This window comes from Pseudochaenichthys georgianus, chromosome 9 (assembly GCF_902827115.2).
Source record: "Pseudochaenichthys georgianus chromosome 9, fPseGeo1.2, whole genome shotgun sequence".
Classification (NCBI taxonomy): Eukaryota; Metazoa; Chordata; class Actinopteri; order Perciformes; family Channichthyidae; genus Pseudochaenichthys; species Pseudochaenichthys georgianus.
Window position 1 is genome coordinate 36,974,280 of NC_047511.1, and position 19,820 is coordinate 36,994,099.

A 19,820-nucleotide genomic window follows, 5' to 3' on the forward strand; every position below is an offset into this window, starting at 1 on the left:
GGGGCTTTAATTTAACTTCCAGGAGACTTCCTCTTCAGTTTAGTGAGCACTGTTTTTGTTTTGTTTTAGGGAATGGAAGGAATCAAAGTTTTCCTCCACGACAGAGAACTTTGGACAAAGTTTGATGAAGTGGGAACTGAAATGATCATCACCAAGGCTGGAAGGTAAGAAGTTAGGAGGAATACATATCTGTTAGTTTTTTTTTATTTGGGTACATTCGATTTATAATTTTTATGAAGCCATGGTTGAATAAACAGCACGACTGTCCTGACAATATATCTAGGACAAACTGTACAATGTGAATGTTGCCTCAGGGGACGTTTTTTCTCTCAGAGGAGGATAGCAATTATTTTTTTTATCTTAACTTCAAGTATTATAATATAATCTGTCTGTGTCTGTAAAATAATATATTTATTTTTTCTGAATGTACTCCGTGTAGGAGGATGTTTCCCAGTTACAAGGTGAAAGTCACGGGACTCAACCCAAAAACCAAGTACATACTCCTCATGGACCTTGTGCCCAAGGACGACCACCGATACAAATTTTCAGACAACAAATGGTTGGTGTATTTCAAAATGTATACCTGTGAATTTGATGTAATCTAAATTGAGGTTTTCCCTAAAAATAATGGTGCATGCGAAGATAATCAAATATGTATGTATGCCCAAGTCAGCCATGATAGGCCCCATTGTTTATTAATGTATTTTAAACGTCGTTTACGGAGTGTAAAACGGTAACAAAACCACCACAGGGAGAAACAAAAGCACAATCCTAGCCTTTGCTTTATTCTCCTAATTATCTTCCCTGTGATTTTGTTATGTGTGCCACTTTGAATTATGCATTAAAACCTCCGCGTAAAACCTCTGTAAAAATAAATCCGTGCTGTTGGGTTTACCTCCTCTTCACCATGCCTCTAAAGGTCGGGTCCTTCTTGCAGACTAGCATGGCCTAGTTCCCCGTGTTTCCCCCCGTGTCTGCCCGCCGGTTAAATCAGAGTATGAAGGATTCACCGGGCGGACAGACGGCACAGACCGGATTAAAGTCTCCCATTCAAATGCTTGCTGTGCTGAGGGGGAAATCCGAAGAGACCACTGACTCTGCAGAGATCCGTCAATGCCCTGCCTCCTCAGAGCCTCTGACACCCGGGTCTTACAAAGAAACGTGCCGTAAACGGAGTCTGGATACACTGTGACCAGTGGCGTAGCCACCATAGGGCCAGGGTGGGGGTGGGGGTGGGCCCACCCCACCCAGTTTACTCATTGGCCCACCCTGAGAAAGCTTCGGTGTCATTTAATTATTATTATTTTTGTTTAATTATTTTATTATTATTATAAAAAAATGTATTCACCCATTGAGAATATCCAAGCATTCAAAGTGAAATTCAAGTGAACAAATATCGAGTTTAATTAATGTTGTATGTGCTTTGTCCTCTGAACCAAACTCATTTACGGTAAAACTGATTGTTGGTTCCGGCACGCGCCATAATAACGTGAGAGAGGCAGAGAGCTGCCTGCAAAATAAATGATGGCTCAAAGTTCACTAATGAACTTTGGTTTTTAAAAAAAAAGCCAGACTCCAAGAAGAGCCTCCACTGCCCTCATCTAGCAGCGATCTATACGATCATTTTCTGATAACGATGAAATAGCCCCGCCTCCCTCTCCCCACGTATCCCCCCCCCACCTCTCCTGCTGCTGGGCTGTCAGAAGGAAAAAAATGTTAACGGAAACTCTGCCGCACGGTTCCCTCGTCCCTCGGAAGAGGCGGAGAGGTGGGTGTTTTTCATCTGCTGGTCGACAGTCCGGAGCGATATACACAGGGTTGGGTTGTAACGGAATACATGTAACTGCGTTACGTAATCAGAATACAAAAATCAAGTGTATTCAGCTGCCGTTACATTTGAAAAACGAGTAATCTGATTACAGTTACTTTCGTAAACCTGAAGTGAATACATTTTGGAATACTTATTGGAATTATTAGTGGAAAAGTTTCCTCACAAAATGCAATATTCATTACCGGCAGAACTGTGTGCACACTGCACGCTGCAGCATGTATGTGAGGCCCTGCCCCCGCACGCAGATGAGAGAGAGATCTCTTTCAAAATATATTGAAAGTTAGAAATGGAGATGGTTAGATAAAATGTGGAAGATAACGTTTATGTAGCATTTATTTATTGTCGAAATGATGACATTTATAATGGGATCAAATCAAAGTGAATGGCCTGCTGCTGCTGAATGCATGGGGCAAGTGACTGGATTTTTTTTTAAAAGTTATTACATCGTTTCAGATAATAATAATAATACATAATAATGATAATTCATTCTATTTAGGGGCGCCTTTCAAAGCACCCAAGGACACCTTACAATTCATAACATATTCTAAGGAAAGGTTTTAAGACAGTACAAAGAATGCAGTCCGGGTGATGTTTTTTATGTGGGGTGCAGATGAGAGAGCTGTCCAGAATGACACCAAGATGTTGTGTTTGTGCTCTTGATAAGCCATTACAACAGTAACATACGTGTCTCCTGTTCACCAAAACATATCTGTTATGGAAAAATAAAGTATTCTAAAAGTAATCTGCCACCGGTACTGGCGGGGATTGTTGTTAGCTTCTGATGCGCAGAAGAAAAATCTGGCCCACCCTATTTTTTACAGGCCCACCCTAAAGTACATTTCTGCCTACGCTACTGACTGTGACATAAGGTCCGGCTCGCATGCGTAATGGTGGCAGCGGTGTTTCTGGAGATTAGTCAGACATTTCTCAAGAGATAACGTCTTTATGTGGGTGATTGATAGCGTCATAAGCTAACTGGCTGCAAATGTATCTCAAAATAAATGTTATTTTCTTTTTATTATTTACGTTTTGACCGGCTCACGTCATTTTACATTTGCATATATTGTTGACTCGGAGCCATTCTTCATGCAGACAGCACTAAGAAAAACATTGTTTTTTACAAAATTATATACGCAGCACATTTCAAATATTATAATCCTTCTATTTCGCTCTAATTTGTGTTTATAAAGTGTTAAAAGCAAATGCAAACACAAGAAACGAAACCGTTTATTGTGTTAAAAAGTCCCCCTAAAAAGTAAATAATGCATCCCTCAAACAGGTTGGCGATAGCTTTAGTGTCTGTTTCTCAGCTGCTGTAAAAGGGGGAAAATAGTCCAATATAGTTCACAGATTATATGTTTAAAAGTGGACTTTTTTGGCCACTGATGCTATTTTAGTTTCGTGGGGATTTGAAGTGTTTCTGAGGAAATATGTCAACAGTTTCAGGCTTTTCTCTCGGCGGCTCACAAGTTAACATCGTTGGCACAAAAGGACCGAGGCTACAGCAGTTTTAGAGGAGTCCGAGTACATTTGGATCGAAAAAGCTTAGGTCCAGATCTTGTCCAGATATCTGTGTAAACTTTAGCAAAACAAGTTTATCCAGTTAAAGCACCAGATAGGCCTTCTGCAGCGAAGGCCTCCAGCCGGTCAGACAGACCACCGTGACACCCTGAATGCACCGTGTCTGATCTGCGGCCTCCTCTCTGTCCAAAGGTCGGTAACAGGAAAGGCAGAGCCCGCGATGCCCGGGAGGCTCTACGTCCACCCGGACTCCCCGGCCACCGGGGCGCACTGGAGCCGCCAGCTCGTCTCTTTCCAGAAGCTCAAACTCACCAACAACCACCTGGACCCCTTTGGACACGTGAGTTTCTTTTCTTAATATTTGTCGTTTATATTTCTTCAGAACCAGAAACATATGCTTGGTGCGTCTTGGCAGTCGATACAATACATGTGTTTGGCTTATGAAAGAGTTTACTTTGATAGCCTCAATATATCATGTCTTTAAAATAAAATACAATCTATATCCCAAATGGAAATAGTCTTTTCGCCCAATTAGATTCCCATCGTATGCTTTTTAAATAATCAAGAGTGATTTCTTATTTTTTTTAATTAAGAAGATTGATTACACACACACAACAGTCACAGTTCCAGGCTGGCCACCACAACACAAAACAGCTCAGAGTATGCACAGAGAGACTCATTCCCATCATGGCAGCTCTCATTGCTGCCGACTGTTACAGTCTGACTGCACGCACACACACAAACACACACACAGACACACCCACAACATTTCATGAGGCGGTTGAGCTTCACGGTGTGAGATCAATTGAAAACATAGGCCTATTGTTTTTTTTTTGCACTAGCGCAAAGACAATAGGCAACACACAGAAACAATCTTCTCAGGCATGTTAAATTAGAGGTAATGATTTCAATGACTAAAGCCCAGCTAATGCATGTCACCGGCGGACATGTCACTGCTATTAAACTGAGCCCCCTGGATAAACAAACGTGCTCACGCCTGTGTGTTCAGGCAGAGGGCCGTGATCCAATTAAAAAAACACACACTTGAGGAGTTTCCTGTGTCATGGGAAATTGTTTAGAATGTGAGATAAATGATTGTTATGGTTTTACATTGCTGGTTTCCCCAAGCCAAATGTTAGATGTTAAGACATTTTTATTATGGAAATGTTAGTAAGTTGTCAAGAACATACAACATCCAATGAGTGACTCTTACTGAAATCAAGCTAGTGTTCAGTGAAAGCCTCAACATATATATATATATATATATTTAATGTAAGCCTTTAGAATAGTCTTATATAATAACAATGTATGATGTATGTATCATAGTTTTGGTTAAAAGGCAATGGTCACAGATTAAATTAAATTAAGTGTATTTAAGATGCCTTGATGATCACTTTGTTTAAAATATGCAGCTTTCCCTTCATGCATGGTTATCGTTTGGTTAGAATGAGATGAACATACAACATTAAAAAAAAAAAGATCAGCATTAGTCATTTACTTGCATTCTGAACCTAAATCAGGCAAAAAATAGTTTACATTAATGCCTAAATGATGACATCAATATCTATATTTAAAAAAATCTCAGCTAAGTTCTTGCATCCAAAACAGCTCCTTTACTTTATCAGTTTCAGCCTACTAATATGAAAGAGTCTCTGTCTTAACGATTCATGTCATCCAAGAACTTTGGGTACCTTGACATTCATTAGGCCCTCCACCTGGACTCATGACAGGTCTGTCAATCACACCTCCTCAATCTCTCCCCTGTGCAGATAATACTCAACTCCATGCACAAATACCAGCCTCGCCTCCATATTGTCAAGGCGGATGAGAACAACGGCTTTGGCTCCAAAAATACGGCTTTCTGCACCCACATCTTCTCTGAGACTGCCTTCATCGGTGTGACGTCCTACCAGAACCACAAGGTGAGCTCCACACCAACAACGCTGTTAAAATACAGGGAAACAACATGCTTTATGTACTTTTAAGAAGGGCCACATTAGTCCTTTTTATAGAATATTTTGTATATTAAATGGAGTTTAAAACAATACAGAAAGTGTTATTTAAACATCACTTCACATCATAGAGTACACTTATTTTTAAACTATTTTTTCAAGCCATAGGCTACCTACCTCATAATTATCCTATAGCAATTATGGAAATAGATCTCAAAGTCAAATGTGCGTCATATCTGTTCTATCTATGATTATTTAGATAAGTGTTTAAGATGTGCCTTTGGTCACTGGCTACATTCAAACTTTTGTCTCTCACACACACACACACACACACACACACACACACACACACACACACACACACACACACACACACACACACACACACACACACACCACACACACACACACACACACACACACACACACACACACACACACACACACACACACACACACACACACACACACACACACACACACACACACACACACACACACACACACACACACTCACAAAGAGAACCTTTTTCTTTGTTAGTATTACTGTCTGTATTTTGTATCCAGAAAGTCAATTTGCATCTTCATTGTTTATGTGGCCTTACTTAGTATTTGTAAATATGTCCAAAAATAAGTTATCCGTGTGTGTGTGTGTGTGTGTGTGTGTGTGTGTGTGTGTGTGGTGTGTGTGTGTGAGAGAGAGAGAGCATGTGTGTGAGCGAGTGTGTGAGCGTTAGTCTGTAATGAACTGTTTCTTTCCCTTGATCTTTGCTGACCAGTTTTCTTGATGTCAACTAGAAAGACAGATTGAAGCTTGTTGCCGCTCTGCTGGTTGCGTTCCCATATGATAGATTTAATTTGATTACATTTAATAACATGAATAAATGCATTTTAAATGTACATAAAACAAAACAAAAGTATACTGTGTTAGCATTTCAATACAAAATATTCCTCAATACCCCAAGCAAATTGTTTGTATAAAAAAAAGTGTAAAAAAAAGACTCAGAAATTGGTTTATCAAATCTGTTAATAGCAGGTCGTTTTTAGTTTAAACAAATATTAATAATATTTTATTTAAGCTGAAGTATTGTATGTATAAAATGTATGATAATTATAATAAAGTTAAACAGTTAGAAGTAGTTAAACTACTAAAGTTTAATCTTACATACTATATAATTCTTATTATTGTTATTATTATCGTTATCATTTAGTGCTAGTGCATTAGCAGCAGCAGTAGTACACTATTGTATTTGCTGTAAGTTGAATTGAAATCAATATTATAAATTCTTGTCACTTCAAAATCACAACAAAAAACAATATGTATTGAAGTTTTTGTTATACAAGCTATTGTGTTAAACAACATTTTTATAGTTCCATCATGAAAAAACAAATACTATAGTTATAACACTATTAAATCCAACATGTGTGCAAAAGGATATTTTAGCAGTATAGTTTGGTGGTGGTTTTCATCAGCACTTCAAAGTTAGTTTGGACCCGAGCTGGTGTCACATCTCCGGTCCGGCTGCCTGCTGTGTGATGGACACACTGCGCGAAGGCTTCCCTCCATGACATCACTGAGAAAAATGTGAAAACTTAAACATCAAAGCTCACAGCTTTGGACCTCTAAAAGCTTTGGTATGAAATCCTTAAACCTGGCGACTGATTGGGTAAACAGTTTATTCTGTGTCAGCTGGCGAGGACACTGTTCGCTCCGTTAGAAACGTCAGCGGGCTGAGGAATGTCGGCCGTGCAGAGCTTTAGCGCCGCTGCTAAAAACATCTGCAGGGCCTCTCACTAATAGTCAACTTTAACATGTGAATGTGCCTTTGTGTGTCTGTGCTGTGTGTTTGTCTTGGCCTGTGCATGCAGGTGTAATCCATGTGTCTGAGCTAAAGAGTTGTTTTGTGCTCAGATTACACAGCTGAAGATAGAGAATAATCCTTTTGCCAAGGGCTTCAGAGGCAGCGATGACAATGAGCTGCACCGCATGGCCAAGCTCCAAGGGTGAGTACAGCTGCACGAGAGGAACACTTACAGAAAACAACATCTATTTGCTCTCTGAAGATGTTTATGATTGGGGTACATATGATCCAAAACATGTGTGTGTGTGAGCCATTGTCACCTGAAGGTTGATCTGAGCGTGCAGCATCAGCCAGAGCGAGTGTTGATCACAAACACGAAGCACCGAGCGTCAGGTCCTGCATTGATTGATCGATGATATCCCGTTGCTGCTGGTCTAATGGACTGTCACTGCAGATCAGCTGATGACCTTACATGGTGTCTGTTTGCATGTAGAACTGATCTTCATTGAGGCAGTTTAGAGATTTGAATAGGCCAATAGGAGAGGCTGTTTCTGAGAGGAGGGGGAGGAAAGAGAAGAGAGGGAGGGTGCAGCCCCCTGTGTTTCTGTGCTGCTGTGGTTGGTGGAGTGGAGAGGGGGACAGAGGAGAGTCTATCTAAGGTGACACGCTGTTTATTTTTAGAGCTAGTTTTTGTAGCGTATTATCTCACAACAGGATTAACTGTGTGTGTGCAAGCAGGAGTGTGTGTCACTATCTCAGCGAGGGCTAGCGAGATGTGGCCCAATGTCTCCTACATACCCAAGAGTTCACCAAGAGGGCAGTGTGTACAGAGAAAGAGAAAGATCAGAGCTGAAAGGATGGAGAAAGACTAAGTCGACTTGAAAGAAAAGAAAAAAAACCAGAGCACACAGAATACAATCAGGTAGAATCAAATGTAAGAGAAAAACCTGCAGAGTCAAGTGGTCGTTGTGTGCATCCAACTGCATGTAAATGTTCCTGCTGCGGGGCTAATAAAGGATCTCCGAGTCTGATATACATACTTTATGTTTTTTTTTGTTGTTGTAATTTTCAACCCACCGTTCCCTCTCGTTCTTAGGAAGGACTTCCCTGTGGTCCCTCGCAGTACTGTCCGTCAGAGGGCCTGCTCCACCCCCTTCAGTGGGGACGGTCGGGGTCTGCGGGGCTCCCCTGAAACAGTGGGGTCCCCGTTCAGCTGTGAGAACCGTTTGAGTCCCCAAGAGCTGCTGAGGGCCCCCCCTGCACACTACACCCTGGCCCCTCCTCACATGCAGCACAGCCACCAGCCGCAGGTCTACTGCACCAAGAGGAAAGGTAGGAGGACGCTTCAGCACACTGTGTGACAAAATGATCGGCTATCTCAAGCTGTGCAAGACAGAAAGCAATGCCATGAGTTCACTCCCGACACGGAAGTCCAGAAATGACCCCTTTCCTTTTTGTTTAATCATTGTGACACTAAGATCACTACCAGGGCCTTTATTGATCCCCATAGGTACATTCAGGTGTTATAGCAGCAACACAATAGGAGAATAACACAGGTAGTACACATGAGGATATACACAGGATATGAGGAACAAGGGGAACTTGAGCTGTTAACCTTGCTCTCTTCAAAGTCACAAAACTCCATTGAGAAAAACATGAATTTGACCTTACACTGTCTGGCAGCCCAGCCCAGTAACGCAGCAAACATATTCCAAATACAGCATGCACCCTAAATTACATTCTTTTGAGATGGCTAACATAACTTTTGTTGCTAAATGCCCTTTACTGTACTTCTTACACTGACTCTGGATTACCCCAGTTTAACCCCTAACCCTAACTACCCCTTATCAGACGTACTCTTAAAGCACCTAACAAATTAACTTTTCCATCAGGCTCCATCTGTTAAACTTTTAGATTTATTTTTCTCGTCTCAGCTTCTTAAACGGTCTGAAGTAGGAATGCAGACATCCTGGTCTGAAACGTTTCCAGTTCATGCTTCTTATTGATATCATATTTTACATTCCTCTCTGTCTGTGTCTCTCCTTAGTGGGGGAGAACTGCTCTCCAGGAAACCGCCAGCACCCGTATAAGAAAGCCTTCACCGGTAGCTCTCCCAGTGAGGGCGAGTCTTACTACCACCCCTCCTCCTACCCTCCTGCTCCACCCGGTCTATCCAACAACCCTCTCACCGACTCCCCCTCCAGCTCAGACATGGGACAGCGCCAGGCGTGCATGTTTGCCAGCTCTGAACCCAGACTGGATGAACTCAACTGTACATCGTGGTCCTACAGCAGCCCTCTCCCCTCTGCCATGACCCCCATGGATCCCTACCCACCTTACACCCCTCACCCCCCCTACAGCTCCAGCCCTCAGGGTTCCCGACTCAGCGCCATAGCCAACCAGAGCTCTCCGACGCTGGGAGAACACATCGGCCACCACCCCTATCCGAGCCAGAGTGCCGCACCTCCACCTCAGAGCTCCCAAAACATTCACAGCAGGCAGGTCAGCCCTCCTCTCAGAGAGTACCCTCGCTACACTCCCAACCTGTCTCCTCCTCTCTACCACACACTAGAGACACACACACACATCAGGTGTGTCGTACCAGAATGGAGTGCAGCCTCCTAACTGAACCAGAGGACAAACCCCAAAGACTGATACATGGACAGAGATTCCTCGTCTCAAATTCAGTGACCGTTCTTTCTGCTATTCTGAAAGATGCTGGCTGCATACGGACTACATATGATATTACCTTTGTAAAATAATTGTGAAAAGTCTGATATTTTTGTGCTGTGTGAAGAGCTCTCCTCCAGCTTTGCAGGATGGGACAGTGGATTGTTAAAGACTATACATGGTCATCCATAAAACAAACAAAGTTGTACTTAATCTTCTTTCTATAACCCAAAGACTGGTGTGATCCAAATGTTGTAGCTGTGAGCCCTGTTCAGGCCAGCCTGTGAAAGCCCGTTTCCCTCTAAATCAGTCCCACTCTCTCCATTGTGAAGGATGTACATTTCGACCCAGGCTGTAACATTTACTGACCAAAATATCTCTGATCTCCCAGCGGAGCCTGAGGTAGACATATTTTCTCTTTAATGGAGAAAAGCATAGCTCCATGCTCAGTGTCAGTGAAGGAGAAAAGGCATGAGTTGTCTATGTGTGTGTGTGTGCCTGTTTGTATGTAAAGCCTATGTCAGCTCAGCTCAAGGATGCAATGAGATAATTTCCAATGAGACAGGCAGTAGTTCCTGCGGGCGCTGTAACATAGGAAAAGCAGTTTGTTTAGGCCACGCTACAGGCTGAGGGACCTGTAAACACTGCTTTCACTGCATTCTGGGTAAATGCACTACTCAGCGTCACACGGTTGTCACTGCTGTCCTCTCAGTCACCCCTAGCTGACCAATCAGCTCTCTATTTTCTCTGAGAGCCAGCCAATGAACATGCACCTCTCTTTTATCCCCAGATGACCAGTTAGAGCTGGAGCGTCGCATGTTTCATGTGTGCGTTGGCCCATTTGATTTTGTTTCTGAATTATTCATTAGTCCAGTGTTGATCCTTGACACGCAAGGATTGCTCAGCAAACATAACAAAATCAAAGTTCTGTTAAACGTGATAATGTTGATGCACTAACTCTTGTTCCTTTAATTTGAATCTAAATTCTTCCTGTCTTATCGATGAATGGTTTTACAAGATCCGGTTAGATACATGTCCCTGCAGCATCATCATTCTGCTCTTAGCTAACCGTAAAGAAAGATGTGTGGCACCCATTGTGAAAGCTGAGGTTTTGGTGTCTTTCTGTGTAAGAAGGCAGTTTTCATACATCTGCCCTGTTGTGTTACATGCAGTCAAATGTGAGCAGGTGCTCTTACATTACAAACAGTATGCAGAGAGCAAATCCCCATCATTCCTGGGTATGTATTTGATATGTATGTATGTGCGTTAAAATGAGATTTTTTTATAGCCTTGCTCCTGCTAACAGTATTTATTACTCTAGATTTGTAAAGATTAGTCTGTTGTTAACTTGTGAAACAAGCAGAGAGATATTTGTTTCTCTTTAAAGGTTTGTGTCTGGTTTCACCCGCCTTCTGTGGTGATAAATAGTTGTGATAAACAAACAAAAATGTTCTGTTATATGGATAAAAAGACAGATTTATACACAGAAATTGAATAAATGTTAGAGAATGATGCGTATGTCAAGTGGTTGCAGTGTTCTTCTTTGTGATTAGACAACAAACACAGCAGAGGCAACTTGTAGGTTATTTAAAGCATGGTCAGCTACTCAGGAACTCAACGCATGAAGGACTTGATAAGGACAAGTGCCTGCACTTTCCTCCAAATGTTCCAAAAGTGTCCAACATTATCATGCAACAATGTAGAGTATTGTTTAAATTATAACAGTGCGTGCTATGCTGTCTTATCAAGAACAAGAGACCCCGTGTCTTTTACAACCCCCCCCCACCCCCAGAGTGGTGTGGGTGCTGCACATACCTTGTCCCCCTCCTCTTATCTGTGACAGGTTGTTTGGCATCTCCAGTCTCCACCAGCTGGACCCCCTCATTGGTGCCCAGAGAGGGTTAGGGTCTGCCGGGATGCAGGACAGAGAGAGGTGGGGGTGTGTCTCCTGACATCCCATGTTTGTGTCTCTCACAGCAAAGTTAACCTCTTCCACCTTCCACCTGCTCAGAGTTTACAACACCCTTATTTTGAAAGAACAAATGGACGTAACATGCAGAGATCTATTTATAAAAGGCTGCTAAATCATTAAACTTGTAACCCGGGGTATTTACAAGTAATTGCATAGTTATATGTCAGTTGTCAGACCTCCCCTTTCTCTCCTTCTCTTTCCCTTTCTTCCTTTCTCTCTCTCTCTCTCGTACACCATAAGGACAGAGGTTAAGCAGGCAGCCCTTCAGAGGGTCTGTTCCTCCTTAACCCTTTGTCTCCAGACAAACTGGATAAGGGGGAGAGGAGGGAGGAGGGAGGGAGGTCCCATGGAAGGGCCTCCGACTCTGAAGATGGATTGCATCACTTCATGTTAGCTTGTACTGTAACAGATCTGTGATGACTCCTGTATGGCTGGAAGAATAAAGCTTTGGGAGAAGTGGTAAAGTAATATTAAACCCAGGGTAGACTGTGTGTGTGTGTGTGTGTGTGTGTGTGTGTGTGTGTGTGTGTGTGTGTGTGTGTGTGTGTGTGTGTGTGTGTGTGTGTGTGTGTGTGTGTGTGTGTGTGTGTGTGTGTGTGTGTGTGTGTGTGTGTGTGTGTGTGTGTGTGTGTGTAAACCTTAATCCATCTGTGGAGGACTTTCTCAGACACACTGGACGGACAGTAGATTGATGAACCTTGGTGATCAAAGAGCCTAAGTGGTGCTTATCGTTATCTCCCCAACGCCCCCCTCCAACATAAACACACACACACGCAACTCCTCTGACTGCCCTCTACAGATTCTCCTTTTCTCATACCTATTCAAATCTAAAAGTCCAACATGGTTTCCAATAGATACACCAAATACACACACATCCTTTTTTGTCTTGGGTAGAGACGAGACACCACGTGTTAAAATGGAGAAAGACTGACATTTTTAAATGTCACACATTTTGCCTGTAGACCGAAATCTATGAATAACAACTAACCTTAGAGGGTAACTGTCTGAGGGGGATTTATAGTTCTGCTGTTTGTATCCCTAAGCTGTTTCTCTTAGAACAAAAACAACTGCTTTAAATCATTCGTTTCATTTCATTTTTATTTTAAATGTATCTAGAGTCTCTTGCGGGACACTGAGAGGCATTTGTGTGATGTCCAGCATTAGTGATGGAATAAGTGGTCTGAGATGGAGTGTAATTGGTAAAGTTAATTATGGTTCATCTCTTTGGGTCTGATGGTGCTCCATCTCTGCGGCAATTAAGTGAGAGTTCAGTTCCTCCTTACTAGCAGGGCACAAGTTAAAAAGCGGTTGCACTGGAATGCATATACATGTATATAAAATTGAATCTATGCAACTTCATGTTTTTAAAATGTGTCAATCATAAAATGTATTTAACGTTCCTTTGCTTGTTGGCTTTTTAGAAGCTAAGAAAAATATATCTTGGTCTGTGCTTCATCAAGTGTTATTGGAAAGTTTACAGGGCATCTTTGAAAATTGGGCTTATGAATACATTCAACTAATCCTTTCCAGAATATTTTAAATATATACAAAGCCAGTAGTATGTGCAATTAGAGCCACTAAGCACTGTATGGCACTAAGAGGACAGCTCAATGGCAGTGCAATAATGTAAAACAATGAGTGCTTGGCCATTACATATGGTGCAACAAAGTAGCATGGTTAGGATGATTTGAATGATACTATCTATCCTTGTTGTTATTTAAAAGCCACAAGAATGGTCTAATGCTGTTAAGCACAGTATAGAAACAAAATTGAGACTCAGAGCTAATTTCCTCCTAAATGAGAGTTTATGGCTGAAACAGCCCTGAAATCACTGAAGTAGATCTTAATATGAGCATAAGGGCTGTCAAGGATAAGAGGTCCAAGTAGAAGTGTGCATGTGGGTTGGGGGGGCTGGGTGGATTGTGTGTGCTCTGGTTGTCCTGCATGTTGCGTTTGAGAGACAAAGGGAGAGTTAAGGGTCAAACCAACAGCAGACAGGCCAGTCCAGGGTCAGAGGGCTCAGACTAACCTGATCAGTGGTGCTTGTGTATCTGGCCATCATTGAACCGTTACTCTGATGAAGTCTGCACTCAGATCAGCAACTTAGTGCCAGTTTTGAAGAACAGATGATCCCCTTGAAAGAAATACAACATGTGAAACATCATGAAAGATCAAATAAGGATATCTTGTTGTCCATGCGATGTGACCGTCCTTTCCCAATCGAAGATAGGTTAGGGTTTTCTTTTCAATCTCTCGAGGGTAAGCTAAGTTTTGAAAAAAGGACACGTGATGTGAGCAAAAATAATTGTTTTAACTCCTAACATACCACCAGGGTCCCAAGACCGGCAGCCAAACACACATGACAGGGTAAAAGGGATAGAGGCCCTCCCGCAGTGGGTGGTGGTGGGGGTTGTGGGACGTCATGGAGCCAATGTCCCGTCTGATTACAGCCAGAGGACTGGAGAAGCACGCTAATTCTCCACACACACATACACACAAATATGGATACACAAAAACACTCGCATTGAGACAAAGGCACACAACCAGCAAGACAGACAGAAAACCACACACACACACACACACACACACACACACACACACACACACACACACACACACACACACACACACACACACACACACACACACACACACACACACACACACACACACACACACACACACACACACACACACACACACACACACACACACACACACACACACACACACACACACACACAACCCCATAACCTCTGACCTCACTGCAGTCCCCTTGTCCAGACAGCACACACATAATGATATCACTACCAGCAGGACGCTCTTTTTGTTTGCTCACTGTACAGCCGACTGTGGCCCCTTGCAGTCCCCCAGTTTTGAATAAAGGAACATTGTCAGGTCATTATGGTGAATGGGCCCGGGCATTTAGGCAGGATTTAAAAAAAACTGCTCAAGTCATTAGTCCAAGTTGTAGTAATGCACCCCCCTCATTGAAATCCTTTTTGACTTTCACAAGAAAAGCTAACATTTTTCAAATTCATAAAACAATCTGCCCACAGATTTAGGAACATAATTCTGGTGGGGGAACAGGAACACCAAATCCCATTTATTTGTTTGGTTCTTTTGTTTTAATGGCCCTAATGATCAATACATGTATTAATTGACACAAGAAAACCATGTGAAAGTAGTCCCTTGTAATGATGAACCTATAGAGTGCCGAAGTCACGCCCATCTACTTCCGGTCCATGGGACCTTATTTCGCAAAAAGTATGTATTGAAGTCAATGGAGAGAGAAAACGTATCTTTCGATCCCGTTTGAATTGTGCCATGTTTGCCATGTTAAAAAAGTCACAGTTTGTCGTAAAACTGTTGAAATACAAGACTATGAAAAATACGCAACTAGAAAGACTACAAATCCCAGAGACATAAGACATAAGTGATGTCACAATTGTTTTCCTCCACTAAGAGATAGCTAAGGCAAGGCAAGGCAAGTTTATTTATATAGCACCTTTCAACACAAGGCAATTCAAAGTGCTTTACAAAAAATGAAAGACATTAAGAAGTCATTAAAAAGAAAAGATAATAAAAGAAACATTAAAAGAAAAAGAAATACATGGATAAAACTTACAGTGCAGTCTAAGATGTGAATAGTTCAATTAAAAGCAGCGACAAAAAGAAAAGTCTTTAGTCTGGATTTAAAAGTAGTCAGAGTTGCAGCGGACCTGCAGTTTTCTGGGAGTTTGTTCCAGATATTTGGAGCATAATAACTAAACGCTGCTTTTCCATGTTTAGTTCTGACTCTGGGGACAGAAAGCTGACCAGTCCCAGAAGACCTGAGAGATCTGGATGGTTCATAATTTAGCAGGAGGTCAGAAATGTATTTTGGGCCTAAACCATTCAAAGCTTTATAAACCAGCAGCAGTATTTTGAAATATATTCTTTGACACACAGGAAGCCAGTATAAAGACTTCAGAACAGGAGTGATGTGATCCACTTTCTTAGTGTTAGTGAGGACTCGTGGAGCAGCGTTCTGAATTAGCTGCAGCTTTCTAATAGATTTTTTAGTGAGACCTGTAAAGACACCATTACAGTAGTCTAGTCTACTTAAGATAAAAGCATGGACAAGTTTTTCCAAATCCTGCTGTGACATTAGTCTTTTAATCCTAGATATATTCTTTAGGTGATAGTAGGCTGATTTAGTAACTGTTTTAATGTGACTGTTGAAACTCAGGTCAGAGTCCATGACTACACCTAGATTTCTGGCTTTCTGTTGTTTTGAACATTGCAGACTGAAGCTCAGCGCTAACTTTTATACGTTCTGCCTTGGCTCCAAAAACCATTACCTCAGTTTTATCTTTGTTTAATTGGAGAAAGTTCTGACACATCCAGTCATTGATTTGTTCAATGCACTTACTCAGTGTTTGAATTGGAGCATAGTCTCCTGGTGAAATTGTTACGTAAATTTACTTTGTTGTTTTTCATTATCTGAGCCAGTGGTAGCATGTAGATGTTAAAGAGAAGAGGCCCCAAGATGGAGCCTTGAGGTACCCCACATGTCATATTTGTCAACTCAGATGTGTATTTACCTATAGAAACAAAGTTTTTTTCTGTCCTTTAAGTAGGATTCAAACCAATTTAGAACTGTTTCCGAAAGTCCCACCCAGTTTTCTAGTCGGTCTAGTAATATGTTGTGGTCAACAGTGTCAAACGCAGCACTGAGATCTAATAATACTAACACTGAAGTTCTGCCACTGTCTGTGTTGAAGTGGATGTCATTGAAGACCTTTACAAGAGCAATCTCAGAGCTAAGATCAGCTGGCTAAGATAAGAGAACTTTAACAAGATGCCTGTGTGCTTAGTACGGGTGGCGCAGTGGTCTGTGCATCCGATCATCAGATCAAGGGGGAGTGCTGGGGAACTCCAGTTCGAAACCCGCTCCTGCCGCCACTGCGTCAGGCCGTTGTGTCCTTGGGCAAGACACTTCACCCGGATTTGCTCCTGTGGGTATTGTCCACAGTATACTTGTAAAAGCGCCTCGATGACCTCGAGGCGTGAAGATGGACGGTGTGGCGCTGTGCAATGATCATCAGATCAAGGGGTGAAACCCGCTGCTGCTGCGTCTGTAAAGCCGGTGTGTCCTTGGGCAAGACACTTCACCTGAACTTGCTCCTGTGGGTATTGTCCACAGTTTCTGACCATTGCATGTATGATATATGTGTAATGTGTGTATATGTAAAGTGCTTTGAGTAATTGAAAAAGCGCTATAATAAATGTAAGGAATTATTAATTATTATTAGTACCAGGTTGTTATCATACCAGCAATGGGTCTTGCTCGTTCTTTCGCTTCCCGTCTGATGAAAGGACCAGGAGTGGCTGGATCAAGTTAGCTACCTAGCTAGCACGTTAGTTAGCATTACAGCCTTGACATTTTTATTAGCCTTAATATGAAGTAACATTAAGTAACCCAAAATGTTAAACAGTAAGAGTAGTAGTCATATTTCGTGAACCCTTTGAAGAGTACTGTCACCGGTGTGATCATTCTATAATACACAATTTAAGCCCGGGGGAGAAATGGTAACGCTAGCATCGGCGATCGCAGATCTTTTCTACTTCATGCTATCGGCACAAATGGTTGACATTAAACATTAAAAAGCCCAGGCAGTTCAGAGAGAATCAAAGGAAGGCAGGCAGGCAGCTTTGCATGACATTCTTCTGGACTTGTTTCATTGTGGTGATAGTGAGGGTAGCCAATCACTTTTTTGACAAGACAGTGACGGCCATCTTGGTGACGTGTGTTGTTGTGAGAGACCAGAGATGTAGTTCATTAAGCGTTTCACACAAACAAATGTGTTACTTCACAGTATTCCCAGTACGCCACTGAACGTAGCTATTATGTAAGGTGCTGGTATATATATATACTAACTGTGCTTCCCCCCCCCCACCCCCAAAAAAAAGTTGTAAATCAAACAAGTGAAGTACATGCTATCTATGTTATAAAGCCGTGGAGGGCTGGAGTTTATAAACCAAAGAGTAACCGCCCTTACGGGACGCTGTAATAAATAAAGCGAACGCACCCGCAAGGACACCTGGCCTCCTATTGGTTGAGGGATTTTGACAGGATCGTTGCACAAAATTTCGAGCGTGCACAGCCACAGAACAAATCTGAGAGCAGAACAAATCTGTCAACAGCAATATATCTGAGTGCAAGCGTACAGTTTGAGCACAAGCAGAGCAAATCTAAGTGCAAGCAGGCACTATTTGAGTGCGAGGACAGGGTTTGAGGGAAATAAATACATAAAGTATGCTCTCAAATTTAAATACCAAACTCTTGAATAAAGATAGGGAATAGTAATAATAGTGCACCAGGGTAGGATTTTCACGGCGGCCATGACGGCCGGTCTGGCCGTGAAGCCCCGAAAATAATTGTACGTCCTACGGCCACCATGGCCTGCGTGCCCCTGATACTGTTAACATCTCGAAGTTGCTTTAAAAGCGTCAGAACAGTGGTTTCTGAACTACATTATGCTGCGTTCACAACGGACGCGATGCGAATATTCTCACCCTCCGCTGGAGTTTCACCGCGGCTGTCAGCTGTGTTTACTCCTGTCATTCAAACAGGACACGCTGGAGAGGGGGCGGGGCTTATATCCATGTAAATACTGTGGTGGAAACCAACTACGACACAATTAACCTATTTTACCGTGATTTCATTGTAATACACGTTTCAAAATGATGCCGAAGTAACTAAATACTGATAACGGTTAGTAAAACCCAAGCTGTCTAGTCAGGATTCAGACAGTATTGCACTTCATTTATTGTCTTGGTTGATTCTGTTGGCTTATATTTTTATTTGATCAGCCCCACCTAGTGTCAGCAGAAAGTATTAAAAATAATGATTACAAAAAAATGCAAAAAATAAATTAAAAAATATATAAAATACATTTTAAGATCATGTTTAATCATCTGATTCGTCTGTACATTGCTGTTTTAGTCTGTGTTCTTCTAATGAGTGTCTACAGTGTGTGCCTATTGAGCTGTTTAGAGCCATGTGGGACAAAACCCGATCCTGCCCCTCCCTCTCCCTGGCTGAAGTCGAATAGTCCATTTAGCTTAGGAACCTTCCTAAAGGAGTGAAATGACCCGGAAGTCCCTCAGTGGCAGCCATGATAAGTGCTGTTCGAATTCTCTAGAATGATGAGAATGATAGGAAAGAAGGTTTCAAACTTCCTTTATAACCTCCTTTAGCTTAGGAACCACTGGACCTCCCTAACCGACAGGAGAAGCGAAAATGCTGCCCCACAATGCATTGCAGCCGCAGCATTTGCCGTCACTCAACAGTCGGCCGTTCACGGAAACAACCGATTATGACCGAGAAATGATATCATGAAAGTTACGGTGCGTATTAAGCATTTTAAAACGTAGGTGGTAAATTGCCAAAGTGCTTTGTTTTGAACGTTCATCAGTATTATAATCAAAAAGAGAAATATGAACGTTAGTTTTCACTGAAGTTATCAAATAAAGTCAACATTTCAGTCTTTACTGAGCTGTGTGGGGTTTGTTCAACTTTTAAAAGATGTTTGAATGGTGATGTACACAGTGATAGATGTTAAGGACTAACGTTTATAATAAATACATTTGTATTGATTTTAAGATCTTTAGTTCATACAATCATACGTAGGCCTATTGGGATCATTTGTATTAATGTGGACCGGAGGGAGAGGGGGACGAGCAGAAGTTTCACTTTCCTTTTGTATTTCAATTCCAACTTTGGTCATGAAGAATATGTTTCTCTGTTGTCCACGTTCATAAAGCAAAGCAGCAGCATCAGAGCACGGTGCAGAGTCTCTAGATGAGTTCACAGTAGTCCCTCGTTCTTATTAAACATCCATGTTGTAGTCCGCTGTATAGAAAACTGTGGTTTCCATGGTTTCCCCACAGCAGCAGACGCACACAATGACGTCCGCTGGCGCATCATAAACACGTCGGATAGTGAAAGTGCATTCGGATTTTCTAAAGTACCGCAGTCTCTTCTCCTAAGTCCTTTTGAATTCTCCTATCCACTATCCCTTAAC

General features: G+C 42.0%; 1 protein-coding gene across 3 annotated transcripts in view; it reads left to right on the forward strand.

Moving 5' to 3' along the window:
- The window catches only part of LOC117451971 (T-box transcription factor TBX5-like), a 16,563-nt gene extending 5,267 nt beyond the window's left edge, over positions 1–11,296 (forward strand). For all 3 annotated transcript variants that reach the window (XM_034090365.2, XM_034090367.1, XM_034090366.1), the window contains exons 3-9: positions 70–164; positions 440–559; positions 3,545–3,692; positions 5,122–5,274; positions 7,217–7,308; positions 8,203–8,438; positions 9,154–11,296. In XM_034090365.2, the coding sequence (XP_033946256.1) occupies positions 70–164; positions 440–559; positions 3,545–3,692; positions 5,122–5,274; positions 7,217–7,308; positions 8,203–8,438; positions 9,154–9,731 (1,422 nt within the window). In that variant the 3' untranslated portion in view covers positions 9,732–11,296. The remainder of the gene's footprint in view (positions 1–69; positions 165–439; positions 560–3,544; positions 3,693–5,121; positions 5,275–7,216; positions 7,309–8,202; positions 8,439–9,153) is intronic.
- The last annotated feature ends 8,524 nt before the right edge of the window (positions 11,297–19,820 follow it).